Genomic DNA, 23295 nt, shown 5'->3' with positions numbered 1-23295 from the left:
TTTAAACAAGGCGGTTTATTACTAAAAGCATTTTTTGCTAATCAACCTGTTCACTAACAATATCTCGACCACATTTACCGCGACTTGAGTAACTTGATTGAAATTTTCAGATGACTCAGGTAAATTATCAAATTTTACTTAAAATATCATATTAATTCCCGTCTCTTATGTATATATCGTCATAGTCGTAGAATATGTCGCCTACAGCTGCCTCGTTAGATAATTAATTATATTATATTTCTTTGGTGGTGATGTTTATAATCATAGAAATGTTGAACTATTTCTAACTAAAGTTATTTTTTTGTGAAATAAAATTTTAAAATATACGTAATTAAATAAAACAAATACTTAAGATTTATTAAATACATTTATATAATGTAAGTATTTAAGTATTATTTAAACTTTTTTCTTTTTCCACCAGCACCACTTGCATTCCCGCCCTTCCTTTTCCCGCCAGTTTGTGGCGCCAATTTGTTCTTGCCGCCATTTTGCTTGTTCCTGTTGAATTTTTTTCCTTTGTTGCCTTTTTTATGACCGAGAATATTCCTATTATAGCCTTTTATCCATCGATCGCGTTTTTCTTCCCAAGCTAGTTGCTTTGTACTGGCGTTGTCTGTGTTTGCGACAGCATGACTGGAGCCTTGTTTTTTATTAGTTGCAGTATCTTCTAGAAGCGTGGAGAACTCTTCAGCTGATGCAAACAGGGATCCCAAGTCATCACCACCTGTTGTGTATGCCATACTCTTTTATTTTTGTCCATTATATATAAATAAATAAGGCTATAACATTTGTTTACTTTAAATATATTTACAATATTATTTATGTAATTCTATGCAACTTGCTGAAAATGGCAAATAAGCTGACATTTTACCTAATGGCAAGTGGTAACTGTTAGTTATAGGTATGAAAAGCTCTATGAATAGTGCAGAATATGTTGTAAAGACCACGGTTTCCCCTTTATACCCACATTTTAGTACTAAGGAATAACAATTTATGACGGGTGTGTTATCATTCCTGAAGACTATATTATGTTATGCCCCAGTACCTTATAATTTCACTACACTGCACTCTACTCTTTAAATTGAAACACAGCTATGAGCACAGCTGCTGGGCGACAATAACATGAGTGGGGAGAGGGGGGAGGGATTATTGGTGATATCATCTGACAGCTTCATTGCTGTCAATACACTTTGTTAGTTGACCTTCAAGCAGTTACCCCTGGAAACCATCAAGGTTAATACTTGTACAATTTATCATCATAGTTCAACTGACCTGCATTCATTCTCACTTATCATCATTCGCAGGTGGGACTACCATTATTAATAAATCAGTCAGGGTTACCATTCAATTTTTACCCATTAAAAAAAAAAACGATTGGAGCAAAGTTGAACAAAATAAACAAAAAAAATAGGAATACCTTTTAATTTCAGCTTCATTTTTTTCTTCGATTTCTTTCCAGGAACATCAATATGGTCATCGTCGTCACTATTCTCCAGAAGTAATTCTGTAATCAAATATTTATCTGTGGTAAACTATTGCATTACTTACCTATCATCATATCAGCCTTTTACTGTCCACTGCTGAACATAAGCCTCCCCTTTGGAAGGTTTTGCCAGTAGTTGCCACGCTTGGCAGGCGGATTGGCAACCATAGTTAGGTTTTGGAGATATTTTAAGAGAGACGCTGCTGCTCATCCTTCGCTCTCCCTTAGTTGCCTCTTACGACACACGCGGGATAGGAAGGGATGGCCTATTCTATGTAAAGATCGACATGGCGTAACATAATAATCACTTCTTCCTTGATAAATCATAGTTACCTATGTGTTTTCGGAATCAACATGTATAAACTCGTGGGTAAAAGCTAGTAGAAAAATAGATATGCTGAAGGTAGACTATATCATCATTTCCCTGCTTATATCCCATTTATATGGGGTCGACGTTATATGACTCTATTCATATTTCCCAAGAGTTTGACTTATGGTTTTACGAACATACCCTTGCTTGCCTGACGTCAACTCACCTTGGGAATGCACGACTGTGGGATAGTATAATCGTAAATAAAAAAACCTACCATCTTCATCCCCTGATAGATCTGGTTCATCCTCATCAGCCGATATATTTAATTCACCATCACTACCTGTAAAAAAGTTTTTTTTTTTTATTATTGTTTACTGTTCAATATTTTTGGTCATTAAGTGTAGAATTAAGCACTAAATAAATATTTTTTTCTTAAATATTGTTATATTATGAGAATGACAGGCATACGGTCCGCCTGATAATAAACGATCACTACAGAGCAGGCGTGGCGAACTGGTCGATCGCGACTGCAATGCCGTAGGTGTTGTGGGTGACCATGGGCGGCGGTAGTCACTTACCATCAGGTGAGCCGCATGCTCGTTTGCCCCCTGTGTTGTAAAAAAAAAAAAAAGTTGATCGTGGAAAAGCAAAAATATAATATTTTGCTAATCTAACGGAAGATGCTCAGATGCAATGCTCACACTAATATAAATAAGTTTTTTTTTATACAACTTAGAATGGCAAACAAGCTAACGGTCCACCTGATGGAAAGTGGTAACCGTCGCCTATAGACATGAGCAGTACCGTGGACATAACAGAGTATACTGTTTCGCCCATGAGACCCCCCATGCGTTGCCATTCCTGAGGACTCGGATGTTATTCCTCTGTACCCAGTAAATTCACGCCATATCCCACCCTTCAAACCGAAACACAGCCATGCAAATACAACTGCTTCACGGTTGAAACACGAATGGGACAGAGGTACCCAAGCAACCGACTTTTGTACAAAGTCTCCCTCTGGTAAGAATAATTTACAGTTTTACGTTTTTTCTCTTAATAAAATAAAAACTACTACAATACTACATAATTGTGTAATGAACTATGTTGTTTCATTTGAGATTTTAAGAAGGATGCACTTTGTAGAATATAGTAACTGTTAATCATCAGATATTTGTTTGAAACCACCATAATTTTCCTACCCTTATCCCAATTTTTTATTTAGTGACCCGTAATATATTTTTGATGATAACACAGACTGTACTGTGTCGCCCATGGTACCCTTTATGCGTTGAAAATAATTCCTCTTTAATTAATTTAGAAAATGTAACATTTTAGGTACCTTCATCATCAACCTCATCACCACCGTCGTCAGGTTCATCACCTTCATCATCGTCATCACTGCCGAACTGGTCATCATCACCGTCGTTTTGCTTCTTCGATTTTTTCTGATGTCTAGTTGCTTGCATGTCTGCGAGGTAGTCTAATTCCTCGTCGGATTCAACTGTAAATGACAAGAAAAATGGTATAACATTTCTATTTCATATATAAAAAAATTTAACAAATAATAAAAAATGTGGTACTTATACTGAATGCCTTATGTGGTATTTTTTTTGATGGGTGAAAATGAAATGGTAACCCCGCTTGCGCTAACGGGATACGCTGGTGGAGCACCAGTGAAGGGTGATAGATGAGAATGAAAACAGGCCAGTTAGCCCATCATGATGAATTCATCAGGAATTAACTACGATAGTTTCCAAGAGGCACCGCGAGGAGGTCGACCTGATCGGGTATATTGCTAGCAATCGGATTCTCAGTCTCCATTTCTAACAATCCCTTCCCCCCTCCGTTATGGGGTATTAGAATGTAAGACATGTTAATATAAAGTGTGAAGATAGATAACATAATATCATTTAATGAAATTATTCATTATCACAGTGATTTAATTTGTGAAAAATTACAAAGAGTGATTTTCACTCGTAATGGTCCAATATCAAACTTGCTTCTAAGAGTATTAGCTATTAAAATAAAGTATGGAATATGATAATTTATAAACAGTGTGCTAAAATATTTTGTTATTGCTTCATTTTTTACGAGCCAGTCGGCTGTCAGAAATGCTTCACTGATTTACATTTAATTTCACATTTAACTGAGCGCCAACAGACTCACGAAGCAGCTATATAACTGTTATTTTTCACTGTTGCTACTTGTAACAGCTTTTACGAACGTTAACTACAAGTGCGACGTATTTTGCATTTCATATGAAATCTCATACGCTACACGTATTTATGAAATATTATTAAAGGGGCATAGAATAGGCCATATTCTATGCTGGGACCACACACCAATCTAGTCATATATTACTTGTTAAATGCTCCTATCTTAATTGCTTTATTTATTTCAATCTATATCCTACCTTGTGATTTCCCAGTCATAGAGTCGAGGTACTGCTCGAAGTCTTCGCTGGTCACCGAATCCTTGTCACTGTCATCATCATCAGACCCTCGTTCCTCACGGCGCATCTTCAGGAAACTGGAATTTTAAATCCGTAATATTTATTGCATGACTGTGTTTCGGTTTGAAGGGTGGGATATGACAGTGAAATTACAGGGTACAGAGGAATAACACTACTATCCATCAGGCGGGCCGTCAGCTTGTTTGTCAGTCTTTTTTTTAATAGGTGATAATGGAATGGTTAACCCACCTGCACTATCGATATACACCGGCGGGGCACCAGTGAAGGATGATAAGTGAGGATGAAGCAGGTCAGTTCGTTCATCGTGACGAATTCAACAAGAATTGTTCACGGTAGTTTCCAGGGGGAACAATGTAGAGGTCTACCTAATAGGAGATATTGCTAGCAATGGGGCTATCAAACTTCATTGCTAACAATCCCTTTCCCCCCAGTCTATGTATTTTATAGTTTTAGTTAGCACAAAGTAGTTTTTTTATTAGGACCGCGCGGGTTGGCGAGGCTCGTGCTGAAAATCAGCGCTGTAGCGTCCCTGACACTACAGCATAATGCTGAGTACGGACCTCGTTCTAGCGAATATTTCAACGCACGCACACATGCTCATGCTTACTAAATATGCTGTAAAATACATTTATTGTTATTTTTTCTACATATTTAGTAAATTTTGTAGTTATTCCATCATTATTTTTTTAACCCCTGTATGGGTGCTATCATATATTTATGCAAAATAAAAATGTCTTTCAGTCTATGTTGTGTTAGCACATAGTTTTATATATATATATATATATATAAAACTATGTGTATATATATCTCTTTAACTGCATGCATGTTTCTTTATTTAACCCTGTGTAGATTGCATGTGAAAACAAAATAAACTTTATTTTTTAATAGGCGTCACTGTGTATACTGGGACGTCTATGGTGCGCGTCTATGTTATCACTTTATTGTTATAATTAGGTCTTATTTGCTTTGACAAGTTGTATAAAATCATTTCTACTCACTCGTAAAGGAACCTTTCATCAACTGGTATCTTGGAGACATCCTCGTTCAAATAGGTCGTTGAACTTATAGGTATACCGCGCAGACCTGAAAAAAAAATACATACATTTAGAATAGTAGTTGCGGTCCTAATATTATATATATGACATGTAATGATAGTAATAGAAAGAGACAGCATTATAAGCAAAACACGAAGTGTGAGCAAGACGGGAAATATTTTATGGGATGCTCCGCATACGCTTTTATTTTTGGATTGCTCAACTTATTTGTTAAGTCAAAAGCATATGTTACTCGTTCAAATTAAAAAGCTACGTCATCATTATACATCTTTAATAAAGAGGCATGTTTTTTATTTCATCGTTCGAATAAAAGAAATTTAACAATTTAAAAGATTTTGAACGAGTTATTTTGATTTATAAACTAAACTACGTTATGAAGTAACAAACGAAATATAAAAAAAGAAAGTTTTCGGTTTATAAATGATGGTGTCATCAGGAAATAAATAAAAAAAAAATACAAGTGTATGAAGAACCTTTTCTATTTTCAAAGTAAGTAAGGGAGACTTTGTACAAAAGTCGATTGCTTGGGTACCTCTGTCCCATTCGTGTTTCAACCGTGAAGCAGTTATGTTTGCATGGTTGTGTTTCGGTTTGAAGGGTGGGATATAGCGTGAATTTACAGGGTACAGAGGAATAACACCTGAGTCCTCAGGAATGGCAACGCATAGGGGGTATCATGGGCGAAACAGTATACTCTGTTATGTCCATGGTACTGCTCATGTCTATAGGCGACGGTTACCACTTTCCATCAGGTGGGCCGTCAGCTTGTTTGCCATTCTAAGTGGTATAAAAAAAAATTTGAAAAACAAGCTTACCTTTGGCGGAATAATTTTTCCTAACAGCAAACTTCGGGTGGGACCCCTTGACCCTTTTTAAATCCGCATCGTCATCGTTCTCCGCTCGTTTCTTAGGGTTCTTGAACACGAAGCGATCCAAAAAGCGAATGCCGGAGAAATCTTTCAGCGGATCGCCGCTGTACTGAATTATTTGTTCTGTGGCAGAAAAAAAAAAGTATATAAATAAACATAGTGCATTTTTTAATGGATGAAAATGGAATGATTACCCTGCCGGCATTACTTGCAAGTACATTAAATATTCGAATAACGAAATTAAATGTGTAAAATTTAATTCGAATATTTAATGTAATAGTAATATACTAGTTTTAGTATTCGAATAAATTTAGTAATTAGTAATTACTAATCTAAACCACTAATAATGAAAATAAAATCCTACTACCCACTACCTACCTACCTAACAGTCGAATGAATAAAATTAGCAGTCGAATGAATAAAATTAGCAGTCGAATGAATACAATTAGCAGTCGAATGAATACAATTAGCAGTCGAATGAATACAATTAGCAGTCGAATGAATACAATTAGCAGTCGAATAAATAAAATTAGCAGTCGAATGAATAAAATTAGCAGTCGAATGAATACAATTAGCAGTAGAATGAATACAATTAGCAGTCGAATGAATACAATTAGCAGTCGAATGAATACAATTAGCAGTCGAATGAATAAAATTAGCAGTCGAATGAATACAATTAGCAGTTGAATGAATACAATTAGCAGTCGAATGAATATAATTAGCAGTCGAATGAATAAAATTAGCAGTCGAATGAATACAATTAGTAGTCGAATGAATACAATTAGCAGTCGAATGAATAAAATTAGCAGTCGAATGAATACAATTAATATTCGAATGAATAAAATTAGTAGTCGAATGAATAAAATTACAGTCTCATTTACATTGCTCAGTCGAATAATTAATAGTTGGATTAGTAAATTCACGTAGTAAGAGTCAATACTGAACATTTATACAAACATACTTTGATAATAAATAGATTTTTACCTTTAATATAAAAAATGAATTTGTTTGTCACCTCTAGTTGTCTAAATAGCTTAATTACGGTATATATAGTTCTTTAAGTATAGTATTATAAAATTATATAATTAACATATAGAGTTACAAACCATTTAGTATCCTCTCACTGAACAGTTTCACGGTTGGGTGGAAGTGTCTCGCCAGCGCCACCAGTTCCATATACGCCGTGCAGTTGGCACCGGCGAACGTTGGATTCCGAGCGTGGGGGTTGTACTCCATTATTATCTATGACAGATTTTATTTTTTTATAGTACAGGGGGAGCAACGAGCAAGTGTTTTACCAAGTGGTGACTACTGCAGTCCCTAAAGAACTCCCAACACCAGTGGAATGGCAAGTATGCTGCTGGCTTTTTAAAAAGGAATATGCTCTTGAAAATTTATCCATCAATAAAATAAATATCATCCATTAAAATATATAATTATAATTATGCCTCTGTTTATAATTACTCCTCTCCATCCAAAGGTTGGTTGGAAGAGATCGCTTTTAGCGATAAGGTCGCCCATTGTTTTCTCATTGTGATTATTTCTTGTAGTTGTTTGTATCTACTTGTTTACTATTGTAATCTTTTGGAGGAAACAATAAAGAGTATCTATCTTACTATAAAAAAAAAAAACTTCCCTATAACTAATCCTTCCCCGTCCGGTTAAAAGCGAGTAATAAAATAAATACCTTATCCATGTTAACGGTTCGCTTGAGCTGTATCTGTGCTTCCTTCTCTTTATTCTTGTCTTCCTCCTGACCCTCAACCTTCACTCTGGCGTGGTACCAACTGGCCACTGCTGAGTGCTTGCGTTTCTTCGGCTTCACATTCCCTTGTTCATCAATTTTTAAATCTACATAGGTTTCTTCATCGTCTTCTGGAAAATTCAAGAGAGAACAAATCAATTTAATCATTAATATGGTAATGAAATTACAGGGCATGGAGGCATAACATCATAGTCCTGGGAAAAGGGATAGTTAGTAATGGGATCTAAAAGGTCCGTTGCCAATAATACTCCATCAGGTCGACCTCCATGCGGTTCTGTTTGGAAACCATCGTGATTAATTCATATTATTAAATGGATGATAATAGAATGGTAACCCCGCCTGCGCTATCGGGGCACCAGTGACTGATGATAAGTGAGGATGAAAACAGGTCAGGTAACGCATCCTGACGAAGTCAACAAGAATTAACCACGATGGTTTCTAGGGCGAACCGCGTGGAGGTAGACTTAATAGGGTAGGCACAACCCACCCAGCCCCCTGTTAATAAATTTTACGACCTATTCTTTATTTATAGGATTACCAACATAAGATACAGCTAAACATTTTAGTACAATACACTGGTAGATTAAATCTAACTGTTCTTACATTTATAGGCAACCACAGCATGCCTTGTGTTTGATGAACATTAAAATAGAATTAAATTATTAAATGTCATTAAATAAGTAAAGATATTAACAATATGAATAATAACATAATATAAATAATGGAAATTGTAATGTAATTATTTTAAATTATAAATAAATATAATGCAATGGCGAGGTACATCAACATTTTAATTTAACCATAAACATAGAGTGACTATCGTTATGGATATCAAGTTCAGGCCTGGTTTTACTTACCAAATATACAAAAAATTCATAAAAATCGGTCTAAGCATTTCGGAGGAGCGAAACCATAGGAGCACATCTGTTGGGGACAGTCCTCTTTTAATATAAGTTTACCTTTTTAGATTTATATTTTTATATTTTGAATATGTTTTTTGATAACTTTTTGTTATTTTACTTGATTGACATATTGTTCACGTCTTAAGGAAATTACACTGGACTAGTCTCGCTCTAATATAATTTTATTATTGTCGCTGCCCTCCTCCTCTACCAGCGCCGTTAAAATATCTAAGTTGCATAAAAAAAACTTACCCATCAAAAGATCTTTCTTATCCCCGTGCAGAAGATCAACTTTCTTCTGTTCCACTTTTACTTCATCTTCTTCTATTGTGTCGTTCACTTCTGTCACACTATCTTCTTTGACGCCTTCGTTTTCATCTTCTATATCGTTCTGTTCTGTATCTAGCTCAGATTCTGTCTTCACTTCCTAGATATAAAAGTTAATAGAATAGAATTTTTTTTTAATAGTCTTGTTTCAGGGGGGAAAGGGATTGTTAGTAATGGAGACTAAAAATCCCATTTCTAGCAATATACCTAACCAGGTCGACCTCCATGCGTGTCCTCCTGAAAACTATCATGATGAATTCATCATGATGGGCTAACTGGCCTGTTTTCATTCTCATCTATCACCGTTCACTGGTGCTCCGCCAGCGTATCCCGTTAGCGCAGGCGGGGTTACCAATCAATTTTCATCCAACAAAAAAAAAAATATAGTCTTGTTTCTAAGCCCTTTTAAATCATCATCTTTTATGAATCTTATTGCTGGGTTTAGAACGTCTATCTATTGAAAAGAACTCGTAAGAAACACAATAGTTGTCCTTTTTAAACCAATTTAATATGTAAAAAATATTTCATGTAAGCCGTTTATTTATTTTATTTCGAATTAGGCACACCAACAGTATACATATTATACAAAAATTAAAAAAAAACATTTCTTATGTAGTATGCTGATATGCATACCTATAGCAGGCGTACACAACATTGACTACAGATTACATGCATATAAATGTCATAATATAATTAATATAATAAATTAAATTTACAATTACATATTCTTTATTGCAAAATTCAATTAAATATAAAACAAGACTGGACAATATCATCAAATCTACATGGTCTTCAGTATCTTACCGCGAAACACTGCCAACGTTAATTGCCCATTGTTAAATACAGCCCTCCACATGGGGAATTTTGCTAGCAATTGCTATATTTTGCAGGCGAGTTGGCAACCACACTTAGGTTTTAAGAGGCTGCTGCCTATCCTTCAATCATTAAGTTCCACCTACGATTAGTACCACCTTAGTCACCACCTACGATACCCATGGAAAAGAAAGGGGTGGTTCATTCTATGCCGGGACCACACAGTGATTTTATATTTATTTTGGGTACAATGACTACAACTATCTTGGGGGTATCATGGGCGAAACAGTATACTCTGTTATGTCCATGGTACTGCTCATGTCTATAGGCGACGGTTACTACTTTCCATCAGGTGGACCGTCAGCTTGTTTGCCATTCTAAGTTGCATAAAAAAACCCATCTACATCATAGTTCTCAGAAATGGCAAAACATGAGGGATACCGTGGACACTGCGACAGATCTACCTACATGCATTTGTAAAAGAAAAATTTGGTCATATTTTCCATTTTCCCAGACCATTTTTAAAAATTTAGCTTTTCATAAAAGCCTTCCTTGGACTTCAACGAATATTAAAAGAAAAAAAAAAACTATCTGAATCGGTCCAGCCGTTCTCGAGTTTCCCGCTTAGCAACATTTACATCAATTACCTCTTTAACTTCTTTCTTGGTCCACTGCAACATGCTAGAAGCGGCAGCACTCTTCTTTCCATCTTTCAGCACTTGGGAAATCAAGAACAGCATGCCGCAAGCTTGAGCCGGATTCATGTAGCTGCTGAGTTGCAGCATGCGCTTTATGAAAGCGGTGACGCGGTCAATATTTTTGTCTTGTCTCACAGATTTGTAGACCAGTGAGAACAGGAGGGCGGAATGCGTGGTGCTGAAGATGTTCGGGTTTGTAAGTTTACGGTAGAGGGCGGTGTAGTAGCTGTAAGAGGAATTATAAAATTATTAGTTTTTATCCGCGTCTTCGCCTTTTGTGTTCAATATAAAACGTAATCTATGTTCTTCTACGTTTCAAATAATACGTTGTCTACACCAAATTTCATGACGTATCGTTGAGTCGTTAAAGCGTCAAGGAATAACAAACAAACAGTCAAATTTATTATATTAATAAAAATATATGTTCATAATTACAATTGAAAATTGATTATTTTGCAGTTATCCTCGTTTCGGATTCTGTCACGCAAAGAAACTCATCCTCAACATGCTAGAACCTTAGTCGCCTACAGTGCACTTTCAGACGAGTTTTCTCTCGCGAACGCTTAGGCTGCGGAATGAACTCCTACAGGACAAGCTCAGCCTAGTGTAGGAAGCAATGATAAATTCTGTGCTAAACAAACATACTTTGTTAAATAAATATATTTTTATCTTATCTTAAAAAAAAACTCCTTGCCGAGGTATTCTCTACAGACTACAGTGTGGGGTTCTTCAAAAAGGGTACATTTAGGTTTCTTCAGAGTCGGCAACGCGCACGTGACAACCTTAGTGTTGTAGGCGTCCATAGGCTACAGTGACCGTTTATCATCAGACAGGTTGTATGTTTTTTAAATACACTATCGTAAAGAGGCAAGTATGTAGGTACTATTTACCTGCAAACATTTTTCATGGCGTTAAGTCCTGATAATGTATTTAAAATATATGTAAACAACATGAAACATTAAAATTAACGAACGAGCGCATTGCAGGCGTTCACAGGCTACGGTAACCGCTTACCATCAGGTGGGGCGTAAACTGTACGTTTGTTTGGTATCTTGGTGATTTAAAAAAATATGGTGCAATATTGTAAATGGATAAATACAATTTTTTCATCGCATAATTAATATTTTTTTATTTATTTAATTAGCATGCATAAATACATTAAAAAAAAAAAAAAACTGGATTTTTAGTAGCACTTAAACCTCTTGGGCTTGTGTGTGAATGCTATATGATATTAAGTCAGCCTTTTGTATCAGACATTTTTTTTTGTAATGTCCTCAATAAAGAATAAATAAATAAATATACAGAAACAGTGTGATTAGAGAGAAGTGTGGACTGAAAGACGATGTAGTGACAAAAATCGAAAAAGGAATGTTGCGTTGGTTTGGTCATTTGGAGAGGATGGATGAAAGAAGAATTAAGAAAGAGATTTATCGAGCAAGAATTAATGGAGATGTCGGTAGGGGCCGCCCTAGACGGACGTACTCGTATGTTGACCAAATAGGCGACGTGCTGAAGAAGGGCCAAATTAAAAGTACCCGTAACCGGCGAGCGTGTATGAAAACATGATGAATGTGGAAAAAGCGAAAGAGGTTTGTTTGAATCGAAACATTTGGCGTTCCATTGTTTCTGCCTACCCTAATGGGAGACATGCGTGACAAATATGTATGTATGTATGTATGTAAATAAATATGCAAACAATTAACTCACCGATCCGAGGTCCCCTTGCTGGCGTCACTGATATGGAAGAGCAGTGCCAGCGAGTGTATTGCAATGTTCAGGCTGGCCAGGTGGACGAGCTTGTGTATTGCATTTATGTGTTCCGGGGTCTCCGCCAGGCGGTCCTTGTCCGCGAACGGGTACGCCCGCTTGACGCCGGTCAATATGGCCGACATTAGACGCGAGTCTATCTCGCCCTGGGAAAGTTTTTTTTTTATTAACTATATCTATTGCTTATGTCGCTCTTTTTTTTATACAATTTAGAACAGCAAACAAGCTGACGGCCCACCTGATGGAAAGTGGTAACCGTCGCCTATACACATGAGCAGTGCCATGGACATAACAGAGTATACTGTTTCGCCCATGATACCCCCATGCGTTGCCATTCCTGAGGACTCAGGTGTTATTCCTCTGTACCCAGTAAATTCACGCCAATTATTATTAATATGTTAAAAGTCTGTTATCCAAAAAAATAATATTGGATAACAGACTTTTATATTCGAAAACAGATATCCGGCCGATATGGGCGATATCGAAATAGGTGACGACCTTTTCCCGCCATCGACGTCCAGAGAAACTTAGTATATAGATAAACAGACACATAATTTTACATTAATAGCGCACATACAACACCATATAAAACACATAAGTACCTTCTTTATGGATGCTTTGAAAAATGAGAAGTATATCCTGATGAGGTTCTCGGCGATCTTGGAGTCATCTTTGCCGAGAAAGAACTGGTTCAGGAAGCAAACGCCGTAGTACTGCGCCCGTGGAGATATATTCGACCTGGAAACGTGTTCCCAGAAGCATTAATATCACCCGTTAACTATCCACTGTTGAACATAGGCCTCAATGATAAGACGGTTTTCCTGGTGGCCGGTACGCTTAGCATGCGGGTTGGTATCATGGGCGAAACAGTATACTCCGTTATGTCCATGGTACTGCTCATGTCTATAGGCGACGGTTACCATTTTCCATCAAGTGGGCCGTCAGCTTGTTTGCCTTTCTAAGTTGTATAACAAAAAATTGCATCAATGATGAAAAATGATTTACCTGAAGAGCATTTTCTCTATTTCTGCCAGCACCACTGCCTTCATGTTGGGATGATTGTACAGCAATTGACAGAGATGGTATATCACTTTCGACGATACCGACTGAGACGGGTCGCCCAATTTGTTTACAATGTTGTTTAGTAGCATCTGAAAGGATACATTGAAATTGAAATCATTTATTTGCTGGAATAAGGTACATTTTTATAGGTGTTAGCTTTACAAGAAAAATAGTCCAATCATATTCTGCCACACTGTAGGCATGCAAATATAAAAACTTATTAAACAAAACATTAAAATAATTTCATTATAATAACATAAACATTTGCAATAATATTTTGTCACATTGAATGATGAAGGCATTAGTTAGCTCATAATCACAACAATTGCCCGGTCCAGTCATAGAGTATCAAAGCTCGAGTTTTTTTTTTAAATATTGAATGAAAATGGAGTGGTAACCCCGCCTGCGCTAACGGGATACGCTGGCGGAGCACCAGTGAAGGGTGATAGATGAGAATGAAAACAGGCCAGTTAGCCCATCATGATGAATTCATCAGGAATTAACCATGATAGTTTCCAGGGGGAACCGCGAGGAGATCGACCTGGTTGGGTATATTGCTAGCAATGGGATTCTTAGTCTCCATTACTAACAATCCCTCCCCCCCCCCAGCTCGAGTTAGAATAGCCGGTGTTGTGACCCGTTAAGGTATGTATTACATCTCTATATTTAGAAATGATAGAATTTTCATCGTGCCTCCAATCAAACTGTTTATAACTACTCCTCTCCATCCAAAAATTGTCTGGAAGATATCGTTTTTAGCAATAAGGCTGCCCATTGTTTTTCTCATTGTGATTATTTCTTGTAGTTGTTCGTATCTATAATAAGTTTACTATTGTAATCTTTTGGAGGAAACAATAAAGAGTATCTGTCTATCTATCAATATTTAAATTTACGACAGTCAGAATTCGTGTATGGAGTACAGACATCTCTCTAGCAATGACTTCAATTTTCATCCAAAGATATTTAATTTATTCAACGATTTTAATTTTTTTAGGTAGCTTATTAAATTTCTTGATATTACGCTGTGTATTAATTTTGTAATGTAGAATAAATTGTTTTGTAAACATTTATTTTTAAGTTATTAAAAGTAATAAGTGTATGGTTTAAAATAATGAAAGGTTAAATGCCTCAGGAATGGCAACGCATGAGGGGTATCATGGGCGAAACAGTATACTCTGTTATGTCCACGGTACTGCTCATGTCTATAGGCGACGGTTACCACTTTCCATCAGGTGGGCCGTCATCTTGTTTGCCATTCTAAGTTGTATAAAAAAAAAAACGTTTGGTGCTCATGCAAAAACTGTTTTTTTTGGCGATACCAAACATCTAAAATGTACATTTACAATATCTGACTTTCAAGTTAAAGAACCGGTATCTATTATAAATATTGCAAAAAAAAAAACTTAGCCTACATAATGGAAAAAAAAAAAAAAAAGAAAAGTTCTCCGACAAATAACATGTCGCGAATAGAAAAATCAAAGCATATCGCGTTTTAAATTTACAACAACGCCATCTAGTTTAGTATATACAAGCTGTAAACTTTATTCCACTAGTTCACCTCGGATTCATCCCGCATCAAGCCTATATAGTCTATTGTTGTGTGAATTTTGAAAAACCAATGGATGTCTACGTAATAAACATTTTAAATTAAAAATAAAAAAGCTGCGCGCAATAAAAATAATCACAAAACGGTTTTAAAATGTACAAAGGATATCCTTTCGTGTGATTTCCCACTTGGGCATTTTAAAAAATTTACTACACCTCTCTTTGAGGAGAAAAAAAAAAAAAAGAAATATGTATTTATATTTTTTTGTAATGTGTGCAGGCCAATTATATGGAAAAGTAATCCAAATTGTCGTCGTAAATAGAGTTTGTAGTTGGTGAGGTAAAGCGCTACGACAGATATGACAGCGGTATGACAGATGGACGGACGGACTGTCGAATGGATAAAACGGCCATTCAACCGATTTCAAAAAGGTGGTTCGCAATTCGATTGTATTTTTTCTATGTTTACTTTATATACTTACTACTATACTTTTTTTTACCTCAAAGAATACATTTACAGGTTTGAAAATCAAAGTCGGTTCAGTAGTTTTTTAAGTCAAAATAAACTGGTTTTACCATAATTGGAGTAAATTTTTTTTGTGGAAGACAATCTCAATTATCGGCACTTTGTACTATTACGGAAACCTAAATATGAGCAAAAATACAAATAAAATCGCAAAATTTCACTACACATAAGCGCTTTGCTTTTCAACGTATTTTACATTCACAACATTGGTATTCGTATTCGTGTATTTTGTTACTTCGAAACCGTCAAGCGTTTTAAATTTATTAGATCGCCATCTAGTGTTAAATGCTGTAACCTTTTACCGTGACCGACTTCAAAGAGGAGGCTCTCAATTTATTTGCATTTTTCTTTTACGTTTGTTATCTAATAACTCTGTCCAAGTTCAAAAAAAATCCAAGTTGTAATACGATTTGGATTTTTTTTTTAATCTGAAACAGTATACTTAGTAATTAATCTCATAGAATTTTTTATAAAAAATCGATTCAGTTGTTTAGTTTTGAAATAAAAATAACTGGTAGTTTTTTTTTTATGGAAGACAATAATGTAATTATATCTTTAGATAATTATATTTTTAGATCGAGTACGGAACCCTAAAAAAGGGGAAGTAATATAAATATAACGCATAGGGGGTATCATGGGCGAAACAGTATACTCTGTTATGCCCATGGTACTGCTCATGTCTATAGGCGACGGTTACCACTTTCCATCAGGTGGGCAGTCAACTTGTTTGCCATTCTAAGTTGTATAAAAAAAATCGCAAAATCTCACCGACAACAGAAAAAAAAAATGTCGGCAATTCAAAAATTTTATCAGAAGTGGGATAAAGCCCTTTGGGCTTCGCGTTCACAAGATTCAGCTTCGTACTCAGTGTTTTATTACATCGAAACCGTAATGCGTTTTATATTTACAACACCGCCATCTAGCGTGGCACACTGTAAACTATTACATTAGTGGTGTCTCATTGCAAACTCCGCGCGCGCTGATCCTGCTATGGTATCGATTTTTTCCACTTCCATACTTCATGTTCTCAATTCGATTCTATTTTTTTTTTTTGTTTGTTAGAATTTATAAAGGAATCACTCATAACTATTTATCACGCAAAATTGTATAAAAAAGTTGGCCCGTTTTTCTCGAAGCATTTCTATAGAAACAGTATCCATATAATGTATAATAAGGGGCAGGTATATGATTATTCTCACCTTCTCTCGCTCTGGATGATGCATCAGGAGATATGACATAGCACTCACGGCTTTCTCCTTGTTCGCTTCCACTGAATCGTGGGCAAATTTGTTGAGCGCCTCCACATAAGCTGGAAACAAAGTAGTTTTTTTTTTAATACCACAAAGAAAAAAATTATACTGCTATAAAAATATATGAATGAGTGAATGAGTATGCTTTATTTGCATTATATAAGGAATAGTTAAGACAATTAATGTAAGGATTAACAGAATAAAAAGTAGCCCATATATTTCGCTCTGTCCCTTATAAATTAAATTTCTATAAAACAAACAAACAATTAACTAAATATTAAAAAATAGCAAAAATTGAGCACTTTATATGGAAGTTATTCATCTTTTTAGATGGGTTTAAATATTTTCTGTCATTATTGAATTTTTTAAACAAGAAATTGCAAATACTACAAGAAATAGCCCATACTCAATATCTCAATAGTTGGACGTATCAAATTTAAATCACCTTTGTTTAAATTTGTTTAGAAGCACTTTTAAATCGTCATTTTTTTTTAATCTACTGCAGAGTTTGTAAAGTTGTTATCTGTTATGGAAGAGCCCGCAAGAAAAACAACAGTTCTTTTAAATCTCTGTTAACATTATGTGTATTTATTTAAATGCACTATGTCTAAAATTATGGTATTAGTCGTACTAATACATCGTATTAGTGTGGGAGATTTAAAATTGACGTTATTCGCCCCATGTTCCAATGGTGAACATATTCAGTTGCGATGGTGGAACAGACAGTATATATGTATAATGTACGTAACATCAGTATAATTTATTTATTTATTTACACTTTATTGCACCATTTATAAAATAGTAAACACATTTAACTGTAATAAGAAATGATACAAAATGCGGCCTTATCGCTAAGCAATCTCTTCCAGACAACCTTTGGGTAGAGAACATTGAGAAAACAAAGAAAAATAAAGGGTAGGTGGCGCACTATTATATTAGTACTATTATATATAAACAAATATATACAAAGATATATACATATATATGTATATACATATATATGTATATACATATATATACATAAACATACACAAACTTAAAAGTACACATACAACAGGAGAGAGTGACACTGGAAGATGAAGATAGAACATGGGAAAAAATTGTTACTTAAAGGGAGAGATAATGGGCTTTAACAGAGGTTTTGAAACTAGCGAGAGATTGAGCGCGTCGAATAGAGGTAGGTAGTGAGTTCCACAGGCGAACTGCCTGTACAGTAAAGGAATTGGAATAAAAGGAAGTGGAGTGAGTTATAATATGTATTTTTAAATTACTGTTTTAATATTGTTTATCACGTTGCACCGTTAATTATATTTTCTGTTATTCCTGTCTACGGTTGACTGGTAGATAACGCCATATGGAGTTAAGTCCGCCATTTACACTCTATAGATGTATTAAAGTTTAATAAATATTTTTTTTTATACAACTTAGAATGGCAAACAAGCTGACGACCCACCTGATGGAAAGTGGTAACCGTCGCCTATACACATGAGCAGTACCATGGACATAACAGAGTATACTGTTTCGCCCATGATACCCCCCATGCGTTGCCATTCCTGAGGACTCGGTGTTATTCCTCTGTACCCTGTGAATTCACTGCCATATCCCACCCATCAAACCGAAACACAGCTATGCAAACATATACTTACTTCCATACAGTTCTTTCAGCTGATCTTCGTAGTACCACAGCTTCAGTATGTTCCTCTTGGCTTGCTTATTGCCAGAGGTCAACTCATCAATATGACCCAGGGGGTGTTGCTCAAAGGTGCGTAACTTCACATTTGGTATAAGCAGCTCAGATACGAGCAGCTCGGACAGTGCATCTGAAAGTTTTTATATAATATGATACTTTAGGTCAGCGATTCCTAAAGTGGGTTCCGTAAAAAAGTCATCAGGGTTCCGCAAATTTATTTATACAGTAAAACAATTTCATTCTTCACATTAAAAATGAAAGGAAACTTTAGTTTTACAATTTTAAAATACCTGATGAAAACTTTTGTTTTTATTTAAATTACAGTGTTTTTAATTTGTAATCAATTGATATGGGGTTCCATAAAATGAAAGGTTTTTGTTGGGCATTCCGTTATCTTAGAAGTTCAGGAACACCTGCTTTAGGCTCCCAATCCCGTAATTTCCTAATCTCATCTCCTTCCAACTCACAATTCTCGCAACACCATCACATCTGTCTGAATTTATCCGTCCAATTCGTTCACAGGTCGACCTCTACACGGTCCTCCTGTTAACCATCGTGCTGAATTCCAGATATGCCAACTGACCTACCATCTCTCACTGGTACCCCGCTAACATATACTGTTAGTGCAGGCAGGATTACCATTCCATTATAAAACATTATAGTTCATAAGAATGGTAACACATGAAGCCTGGGGGAAAGGGTTTGTGAGAATCCCATTGGTAGCAATATACCCAACCAGGTCAACCTCCTCGCGGTTCTCCCTGGAAACTATCATGGTTAATTATTGATGAATTCATCATGATGGACTAATTGGCCTGTTTTCATTCTCATCTATCACCCTTCACTGGTGCTCCGCCAGCGTATCCCGTTAGCGCAGGCGAGGTTACCATACCATTTTCACCCATCAAAAAAACACATGAAGCCATCACAGTATATTCTTTGATATTTCTGGTTGTATTTAGGCTTATAGGCAATGGTTACCACTTTATATAAAGAAAACCATGTGTTTTCTCAACTATTGTAAATTATACAATAAAATTTGAATATTCAATGTTTAAAAAATAAATAAGTGATAAATTACCAGTATCTATTTACTTACCAATGATAATAATGCCGTCCTTTTTCTTAGCCGGCTTCACGCTGTTTATTAAATTCCTTAACGCTGTCAAATTGTATATCGGATTGTCCTGGAAACAGTGGATATAAAAATCAATTTTATAAATTCACACTAACTTTTACCCGCGACTTCGTCCTTGATATTTTTAACGACCGGTAGACTTATAATCATCTTCAGGGTCCCATCTATTTCTATACCAGAACTTAACGAAAATCAATTCAACGATTTAGACGTGAAAACGTAACAAATAAAACTTTTATATTTATAATATTATTTAACGCGACTTGTAACATAGATTCTTCAAAACCCACCGCAAGCACCAGTCTCTCACAAAACTGGTCTTACATATCTAATTGTACCTCAAGTTGTCACTTTATACCACATTTTGTGAAGAGAAAATAAACCATTCATTCATTCGTTTAATGAATTTTATTAACATTATTAATTTATTTTTTACGTACTGTATAAATTTTATTGTTCCTACTATGATATTCAAATACAAATTATAGTTTACGAAAATAAAAAAAAATAATTCTAGCACTAGGTGAGATATTGCCACGCTTTATAGGCAGGTTAGCAACCGCAGTTAGGCTTTGGTGATGTTTTAAAAAGAACGCTGCTGTCCATTCCTCGACAATTAAGTACCCTTAGTCGCCTCTTACAACACTCATGGGAAAGGAAAGTGTGGCCTTTTCTATGCCAGGGCCATGCGGCAAATCCTTTCCTGTGTACATTGACATTAGACATCATAGTTAATTCCTGATCAATTTTTGACAGATTTGTCAGTGATAAAAATTTTGACAAGTCACATCACCTTATCCCTTTCAGACCCAAGATTTTTTTTCTTTCAGATTAAATACATTTTCGTGTTTTGGAGCCAAGCCATATTGCCGGCACGCACGAGACTACTGCACTTAAGAATCTCACTATCATGTTATTTCAGCTTCGTGCGTAAAAATGAATTGCGCGCGGTTTTAGAATTTTTTAAAGTTACAACTCACGCCAGTATCGTTCAGGTCTGAAAGGGCTATCAAGACAGGTCACCTGTCTATCATTCACTGGTATCCTACCAGCATATAATGACAATGCAAACGTAAGATGGTAACCATTCCATTTTCTTCTCATTACAAAAAAAACTGTCTAATTTAAAAATAATAAATGCTTGATTGAAAAAGTATTCTTTTTGCAATATTGGCTAACACAAATAACAATTGAATATATTTTTTTCTTTAAATTGTTTTACCATAAAATAAATTCAAAATACATACTTGTATTAATATAGTGGCAGCGGCAACCCTATCTCCTATCGCGCCCTTGTTCAGCAGAGTCTTAGCCCACTGGTGATCAGATGAACCACTTCTGTTTGTTTCTGTAATCCAATGTCAAGTAATAAATATTAATAAATTATATATATAAAATCGATTGATGTATTCCGTATGAATTATGTACAATAAAGATTTTACAATACAATACAAAAATTACAGAAAAGAACATTTTCTGTGCTAAACATAGACATAGATAGTGATAGATGACGCAAGTGAAATTATAGGGTAATAGCTTTTATCCGCGGCTTTGTCCGCGTGACCGGGATACATTCACTAAGTTTGTTAAAAACTAGCCTATGTCCTTCTTTATCCCGTATAATACTAGTATACCAAATTTAATACTGATTGGTTAAGCCGTTAAGGCGACAAGAGGTAACAAATAAACATAAAGATGGTTGAAAATTATTTAAAAAAAAAAGTGTATTATATGCCTGTGAACATTATGCCTCTGTCCTTATGGACAGAGCTATAATGCTCATAGTGCACTATATGATATTTATGGTGCTGAATATATTTATAGGCGATGATTACACCTTTCCTTCAACCAACCTGTTTGTTTACCACTCCATTTTCCATAAAAAGTGCCTCTATTATATTGAAACTAAATGTGTTATGTTCTCTGAATGTTGGTCAAGATGAATTTGATGACGATGATGGGTTGATGATGTTTAATATCATCACCATCATATCAGCCATTACCTGTCCACTATTTAACATATGCCTTCCCCATAGACTGCCATAACTCAGAAACCTTTCTTTCCCATTGGTTGTTAATTCATTATGTTATTTTTAAGATTAAAACCATACAAAAATATTTTGACTATTAGATTATTTTGTAACTTATTTTCAAATTGAAAATTAATAATTAAAAAAAAAAAAAGATTTTAATAGTTAAAATGTTCTTATAGGACTTTTGTCATTTTTATAAATAACTTATATATGTTTACTAACTGGTTTCATATGCCATGGTATCCCCATGGAGTGCACTGTTTGCCTCTTTTCTCAACTGTTCCACCTGCTCTGTTGATATTGTTTTTGTAGTAACATTTGGTTCCTCGGGCATCTGAAAATGATAATGTACACAAAATTAAAGAAAAAGTAAAAAAAGTAAAAAAAAAAAACAAACAGTTAAAGACAGTGCAAGTTAAGTATCAAGGAATCACTTTTTTATTTAATAGTCCCACCTTAATTGTAGGATGGAAAGGAATTGTTAGTAAAGGGGATGTTACTCCCCCATGCTAGCAGGTCACATTAGGTAGCCTCATTGTAAGGATAAGTAAAGAAAGAGCCATATAAAATAATAACTAGTTTATTTATGATACTTATTAATATTTATAAAAACCATATCTTTTTGTAATATGGATAAAATCATATTACGCCGACCCCAAATGATTGGGATAAGGGTAGGAAGATGATGATGACTTATTAATATTTATAAATACTTTTATATCACTGAATATAAATTTATTTTAATTAGGCCATTGTACTTAAAAGTCTAGACAATCTAGATTGTTCAAAAATATTAACAGGCTATTTAGATTGCCACAAGCCTCTGGATGGTACCTTAGCGACTGCAGGATTCATGTGTTTATTATTCATTTACTTTATTAATTTCATGCATTGTTATTTACCTATAATAAAACATTGTAAGTTTATTTTTAAATATATAAAATATAAAAAAATAGATTTTAAGTTACTTGAATTGTTTTGAGAAGGTGAATTATAAATTTTTCCTCGTGTCAGTTTATTGATAAGTGTCACACAACGCCAATAGCTTTGTCCTCTAGTTAGGTATTGATGATGATGATGAAATAATTATTTTAGTAGTTTGTTTAAAAAAGGTTACCTTTCTATGATGCAAAATTTTGACTAAAAACATAAGCATACATATATTCAGCAGATGCAATAAAAACTAATAAAATGGATGGTAAAAAATGTCTTGCCTGATGATACCATTTCTTCTTCTCCTCATATTCTAGAGTTTCTGCGAAATTCTTCGCAATACCTTGGCTCTTTTTTACATCGGCATTTTTGTCTGGTTTACCGTAGTCTGTGTACGCCTCATCCACCAGTATATTTTCTTCAAACCTTTTATGCTTCATATTTGTAATTTAAAGTCTAAAAAAATTTATTCATATATTTTTCTAATTATTAAACTATTGCAATAATATAATAGCACAATACACGTGAAACTTTAGGTATCGCGTAGTAGATAAAAAATTGCTAGACATTGACAGTTACTATTGTAAATTGTCAAAGCTGTCAAATTCGTTATTTACTGAAGTTACCATAAACAATCAGTCAGTTATAGTGTC

General features: G+C 35.0%; 1 protein-coding gene across 1 annotated transcript; it reads right to left on the bottom strand.

The window, feature by feature from the left end:
* Nucleotides 1-348: 348 nt before the first annotated feature.
* On the bottom strand, nucleotides 349-23203 carry LOC113522356 (CCAAT/enhancer-binding protein zeta). Its single transcript, XM_052891909.1, has 20 exons — nucleotides 22924-23203; nucleotides 21932-22043; nucleotides 20924-21024; nucleotides 19638-19725; nucleotides 18495-18668; nucleotides 16798-16907; nucleotides 13471-13616; nucleotides 13068-13203; nucleotides 12406-12611; nucleotides 10648-10924; nucleotides 9113-9287; nucleotides 7881-8068; nucleotides 7300-7435; nucleotides 6140-6316; nucleotides 5268-5352; nucleotides 4210-4325; nucleotides 3136-3297; nucleotides 2071-2136; nucleotides 1418-1504; nucleotides 349-724 (listed from the first exon to the last, which is right to left on the bottom strand). Exons 1-20 carry the CDS (start codon nucleotides 23080-23082, stop codon nucleotides 393-395), a joined length of 3033 nt encoding a protein of 1010 aa, XP_052747869.1. The 5' UTR covers nucleotides 23083-23203; the 3' UTR covers nucleotides 349-392.
* Between the last annotated feature and the right edge of the window lie 92 nt (nucleotides 23204-23295).

The sequence above is a fragment of the Galleria mellonella genome, unplaced genomic scaffold (genome assembly GCF_026898425.1).
Source record: "Galleria mellonella isolate WM207_F2 unplaced genomic scaffold, CSIRO_AGI_GalMel_v1 utg146, whole genome shotgun sequence".
NCBI classification, from domain to species: domain Eukaryota; kingdom Metazoa; phylum Arthropoda; class Insecta; order Lepidoptera; family Pyralidae; genus Galleria; species Galleria mellonella.
This window is presented reverse-complemented; position numbering and strand designations above follow the sequence as displayed.

Excerpts from the sequence above, each read along its gene's own strand:
- LOC113522356 (XM_052891909.1), bottom strand. The coding sequence starts at position 23,082 with ATGAAGCATAAAAGGTTTGAAGAAAATATACTGGTGGATGAGGCGTAC. Across the intron at positions 10,925-12,405 it reads AGCAAGGGGACCTCGGATCG|CTACTACACCGCCCTCTACC; the intron begins GTGAGTTAATTG and ends TTCCTCTTACAG. Across the intron at positions 6,317-7,299 it reads CAGTGAGAGGATACTAAATG|AACAAATAATTCAGTACAGC; the intron begins GTTTGTAACTCT and ends TTTCTGCCACAG.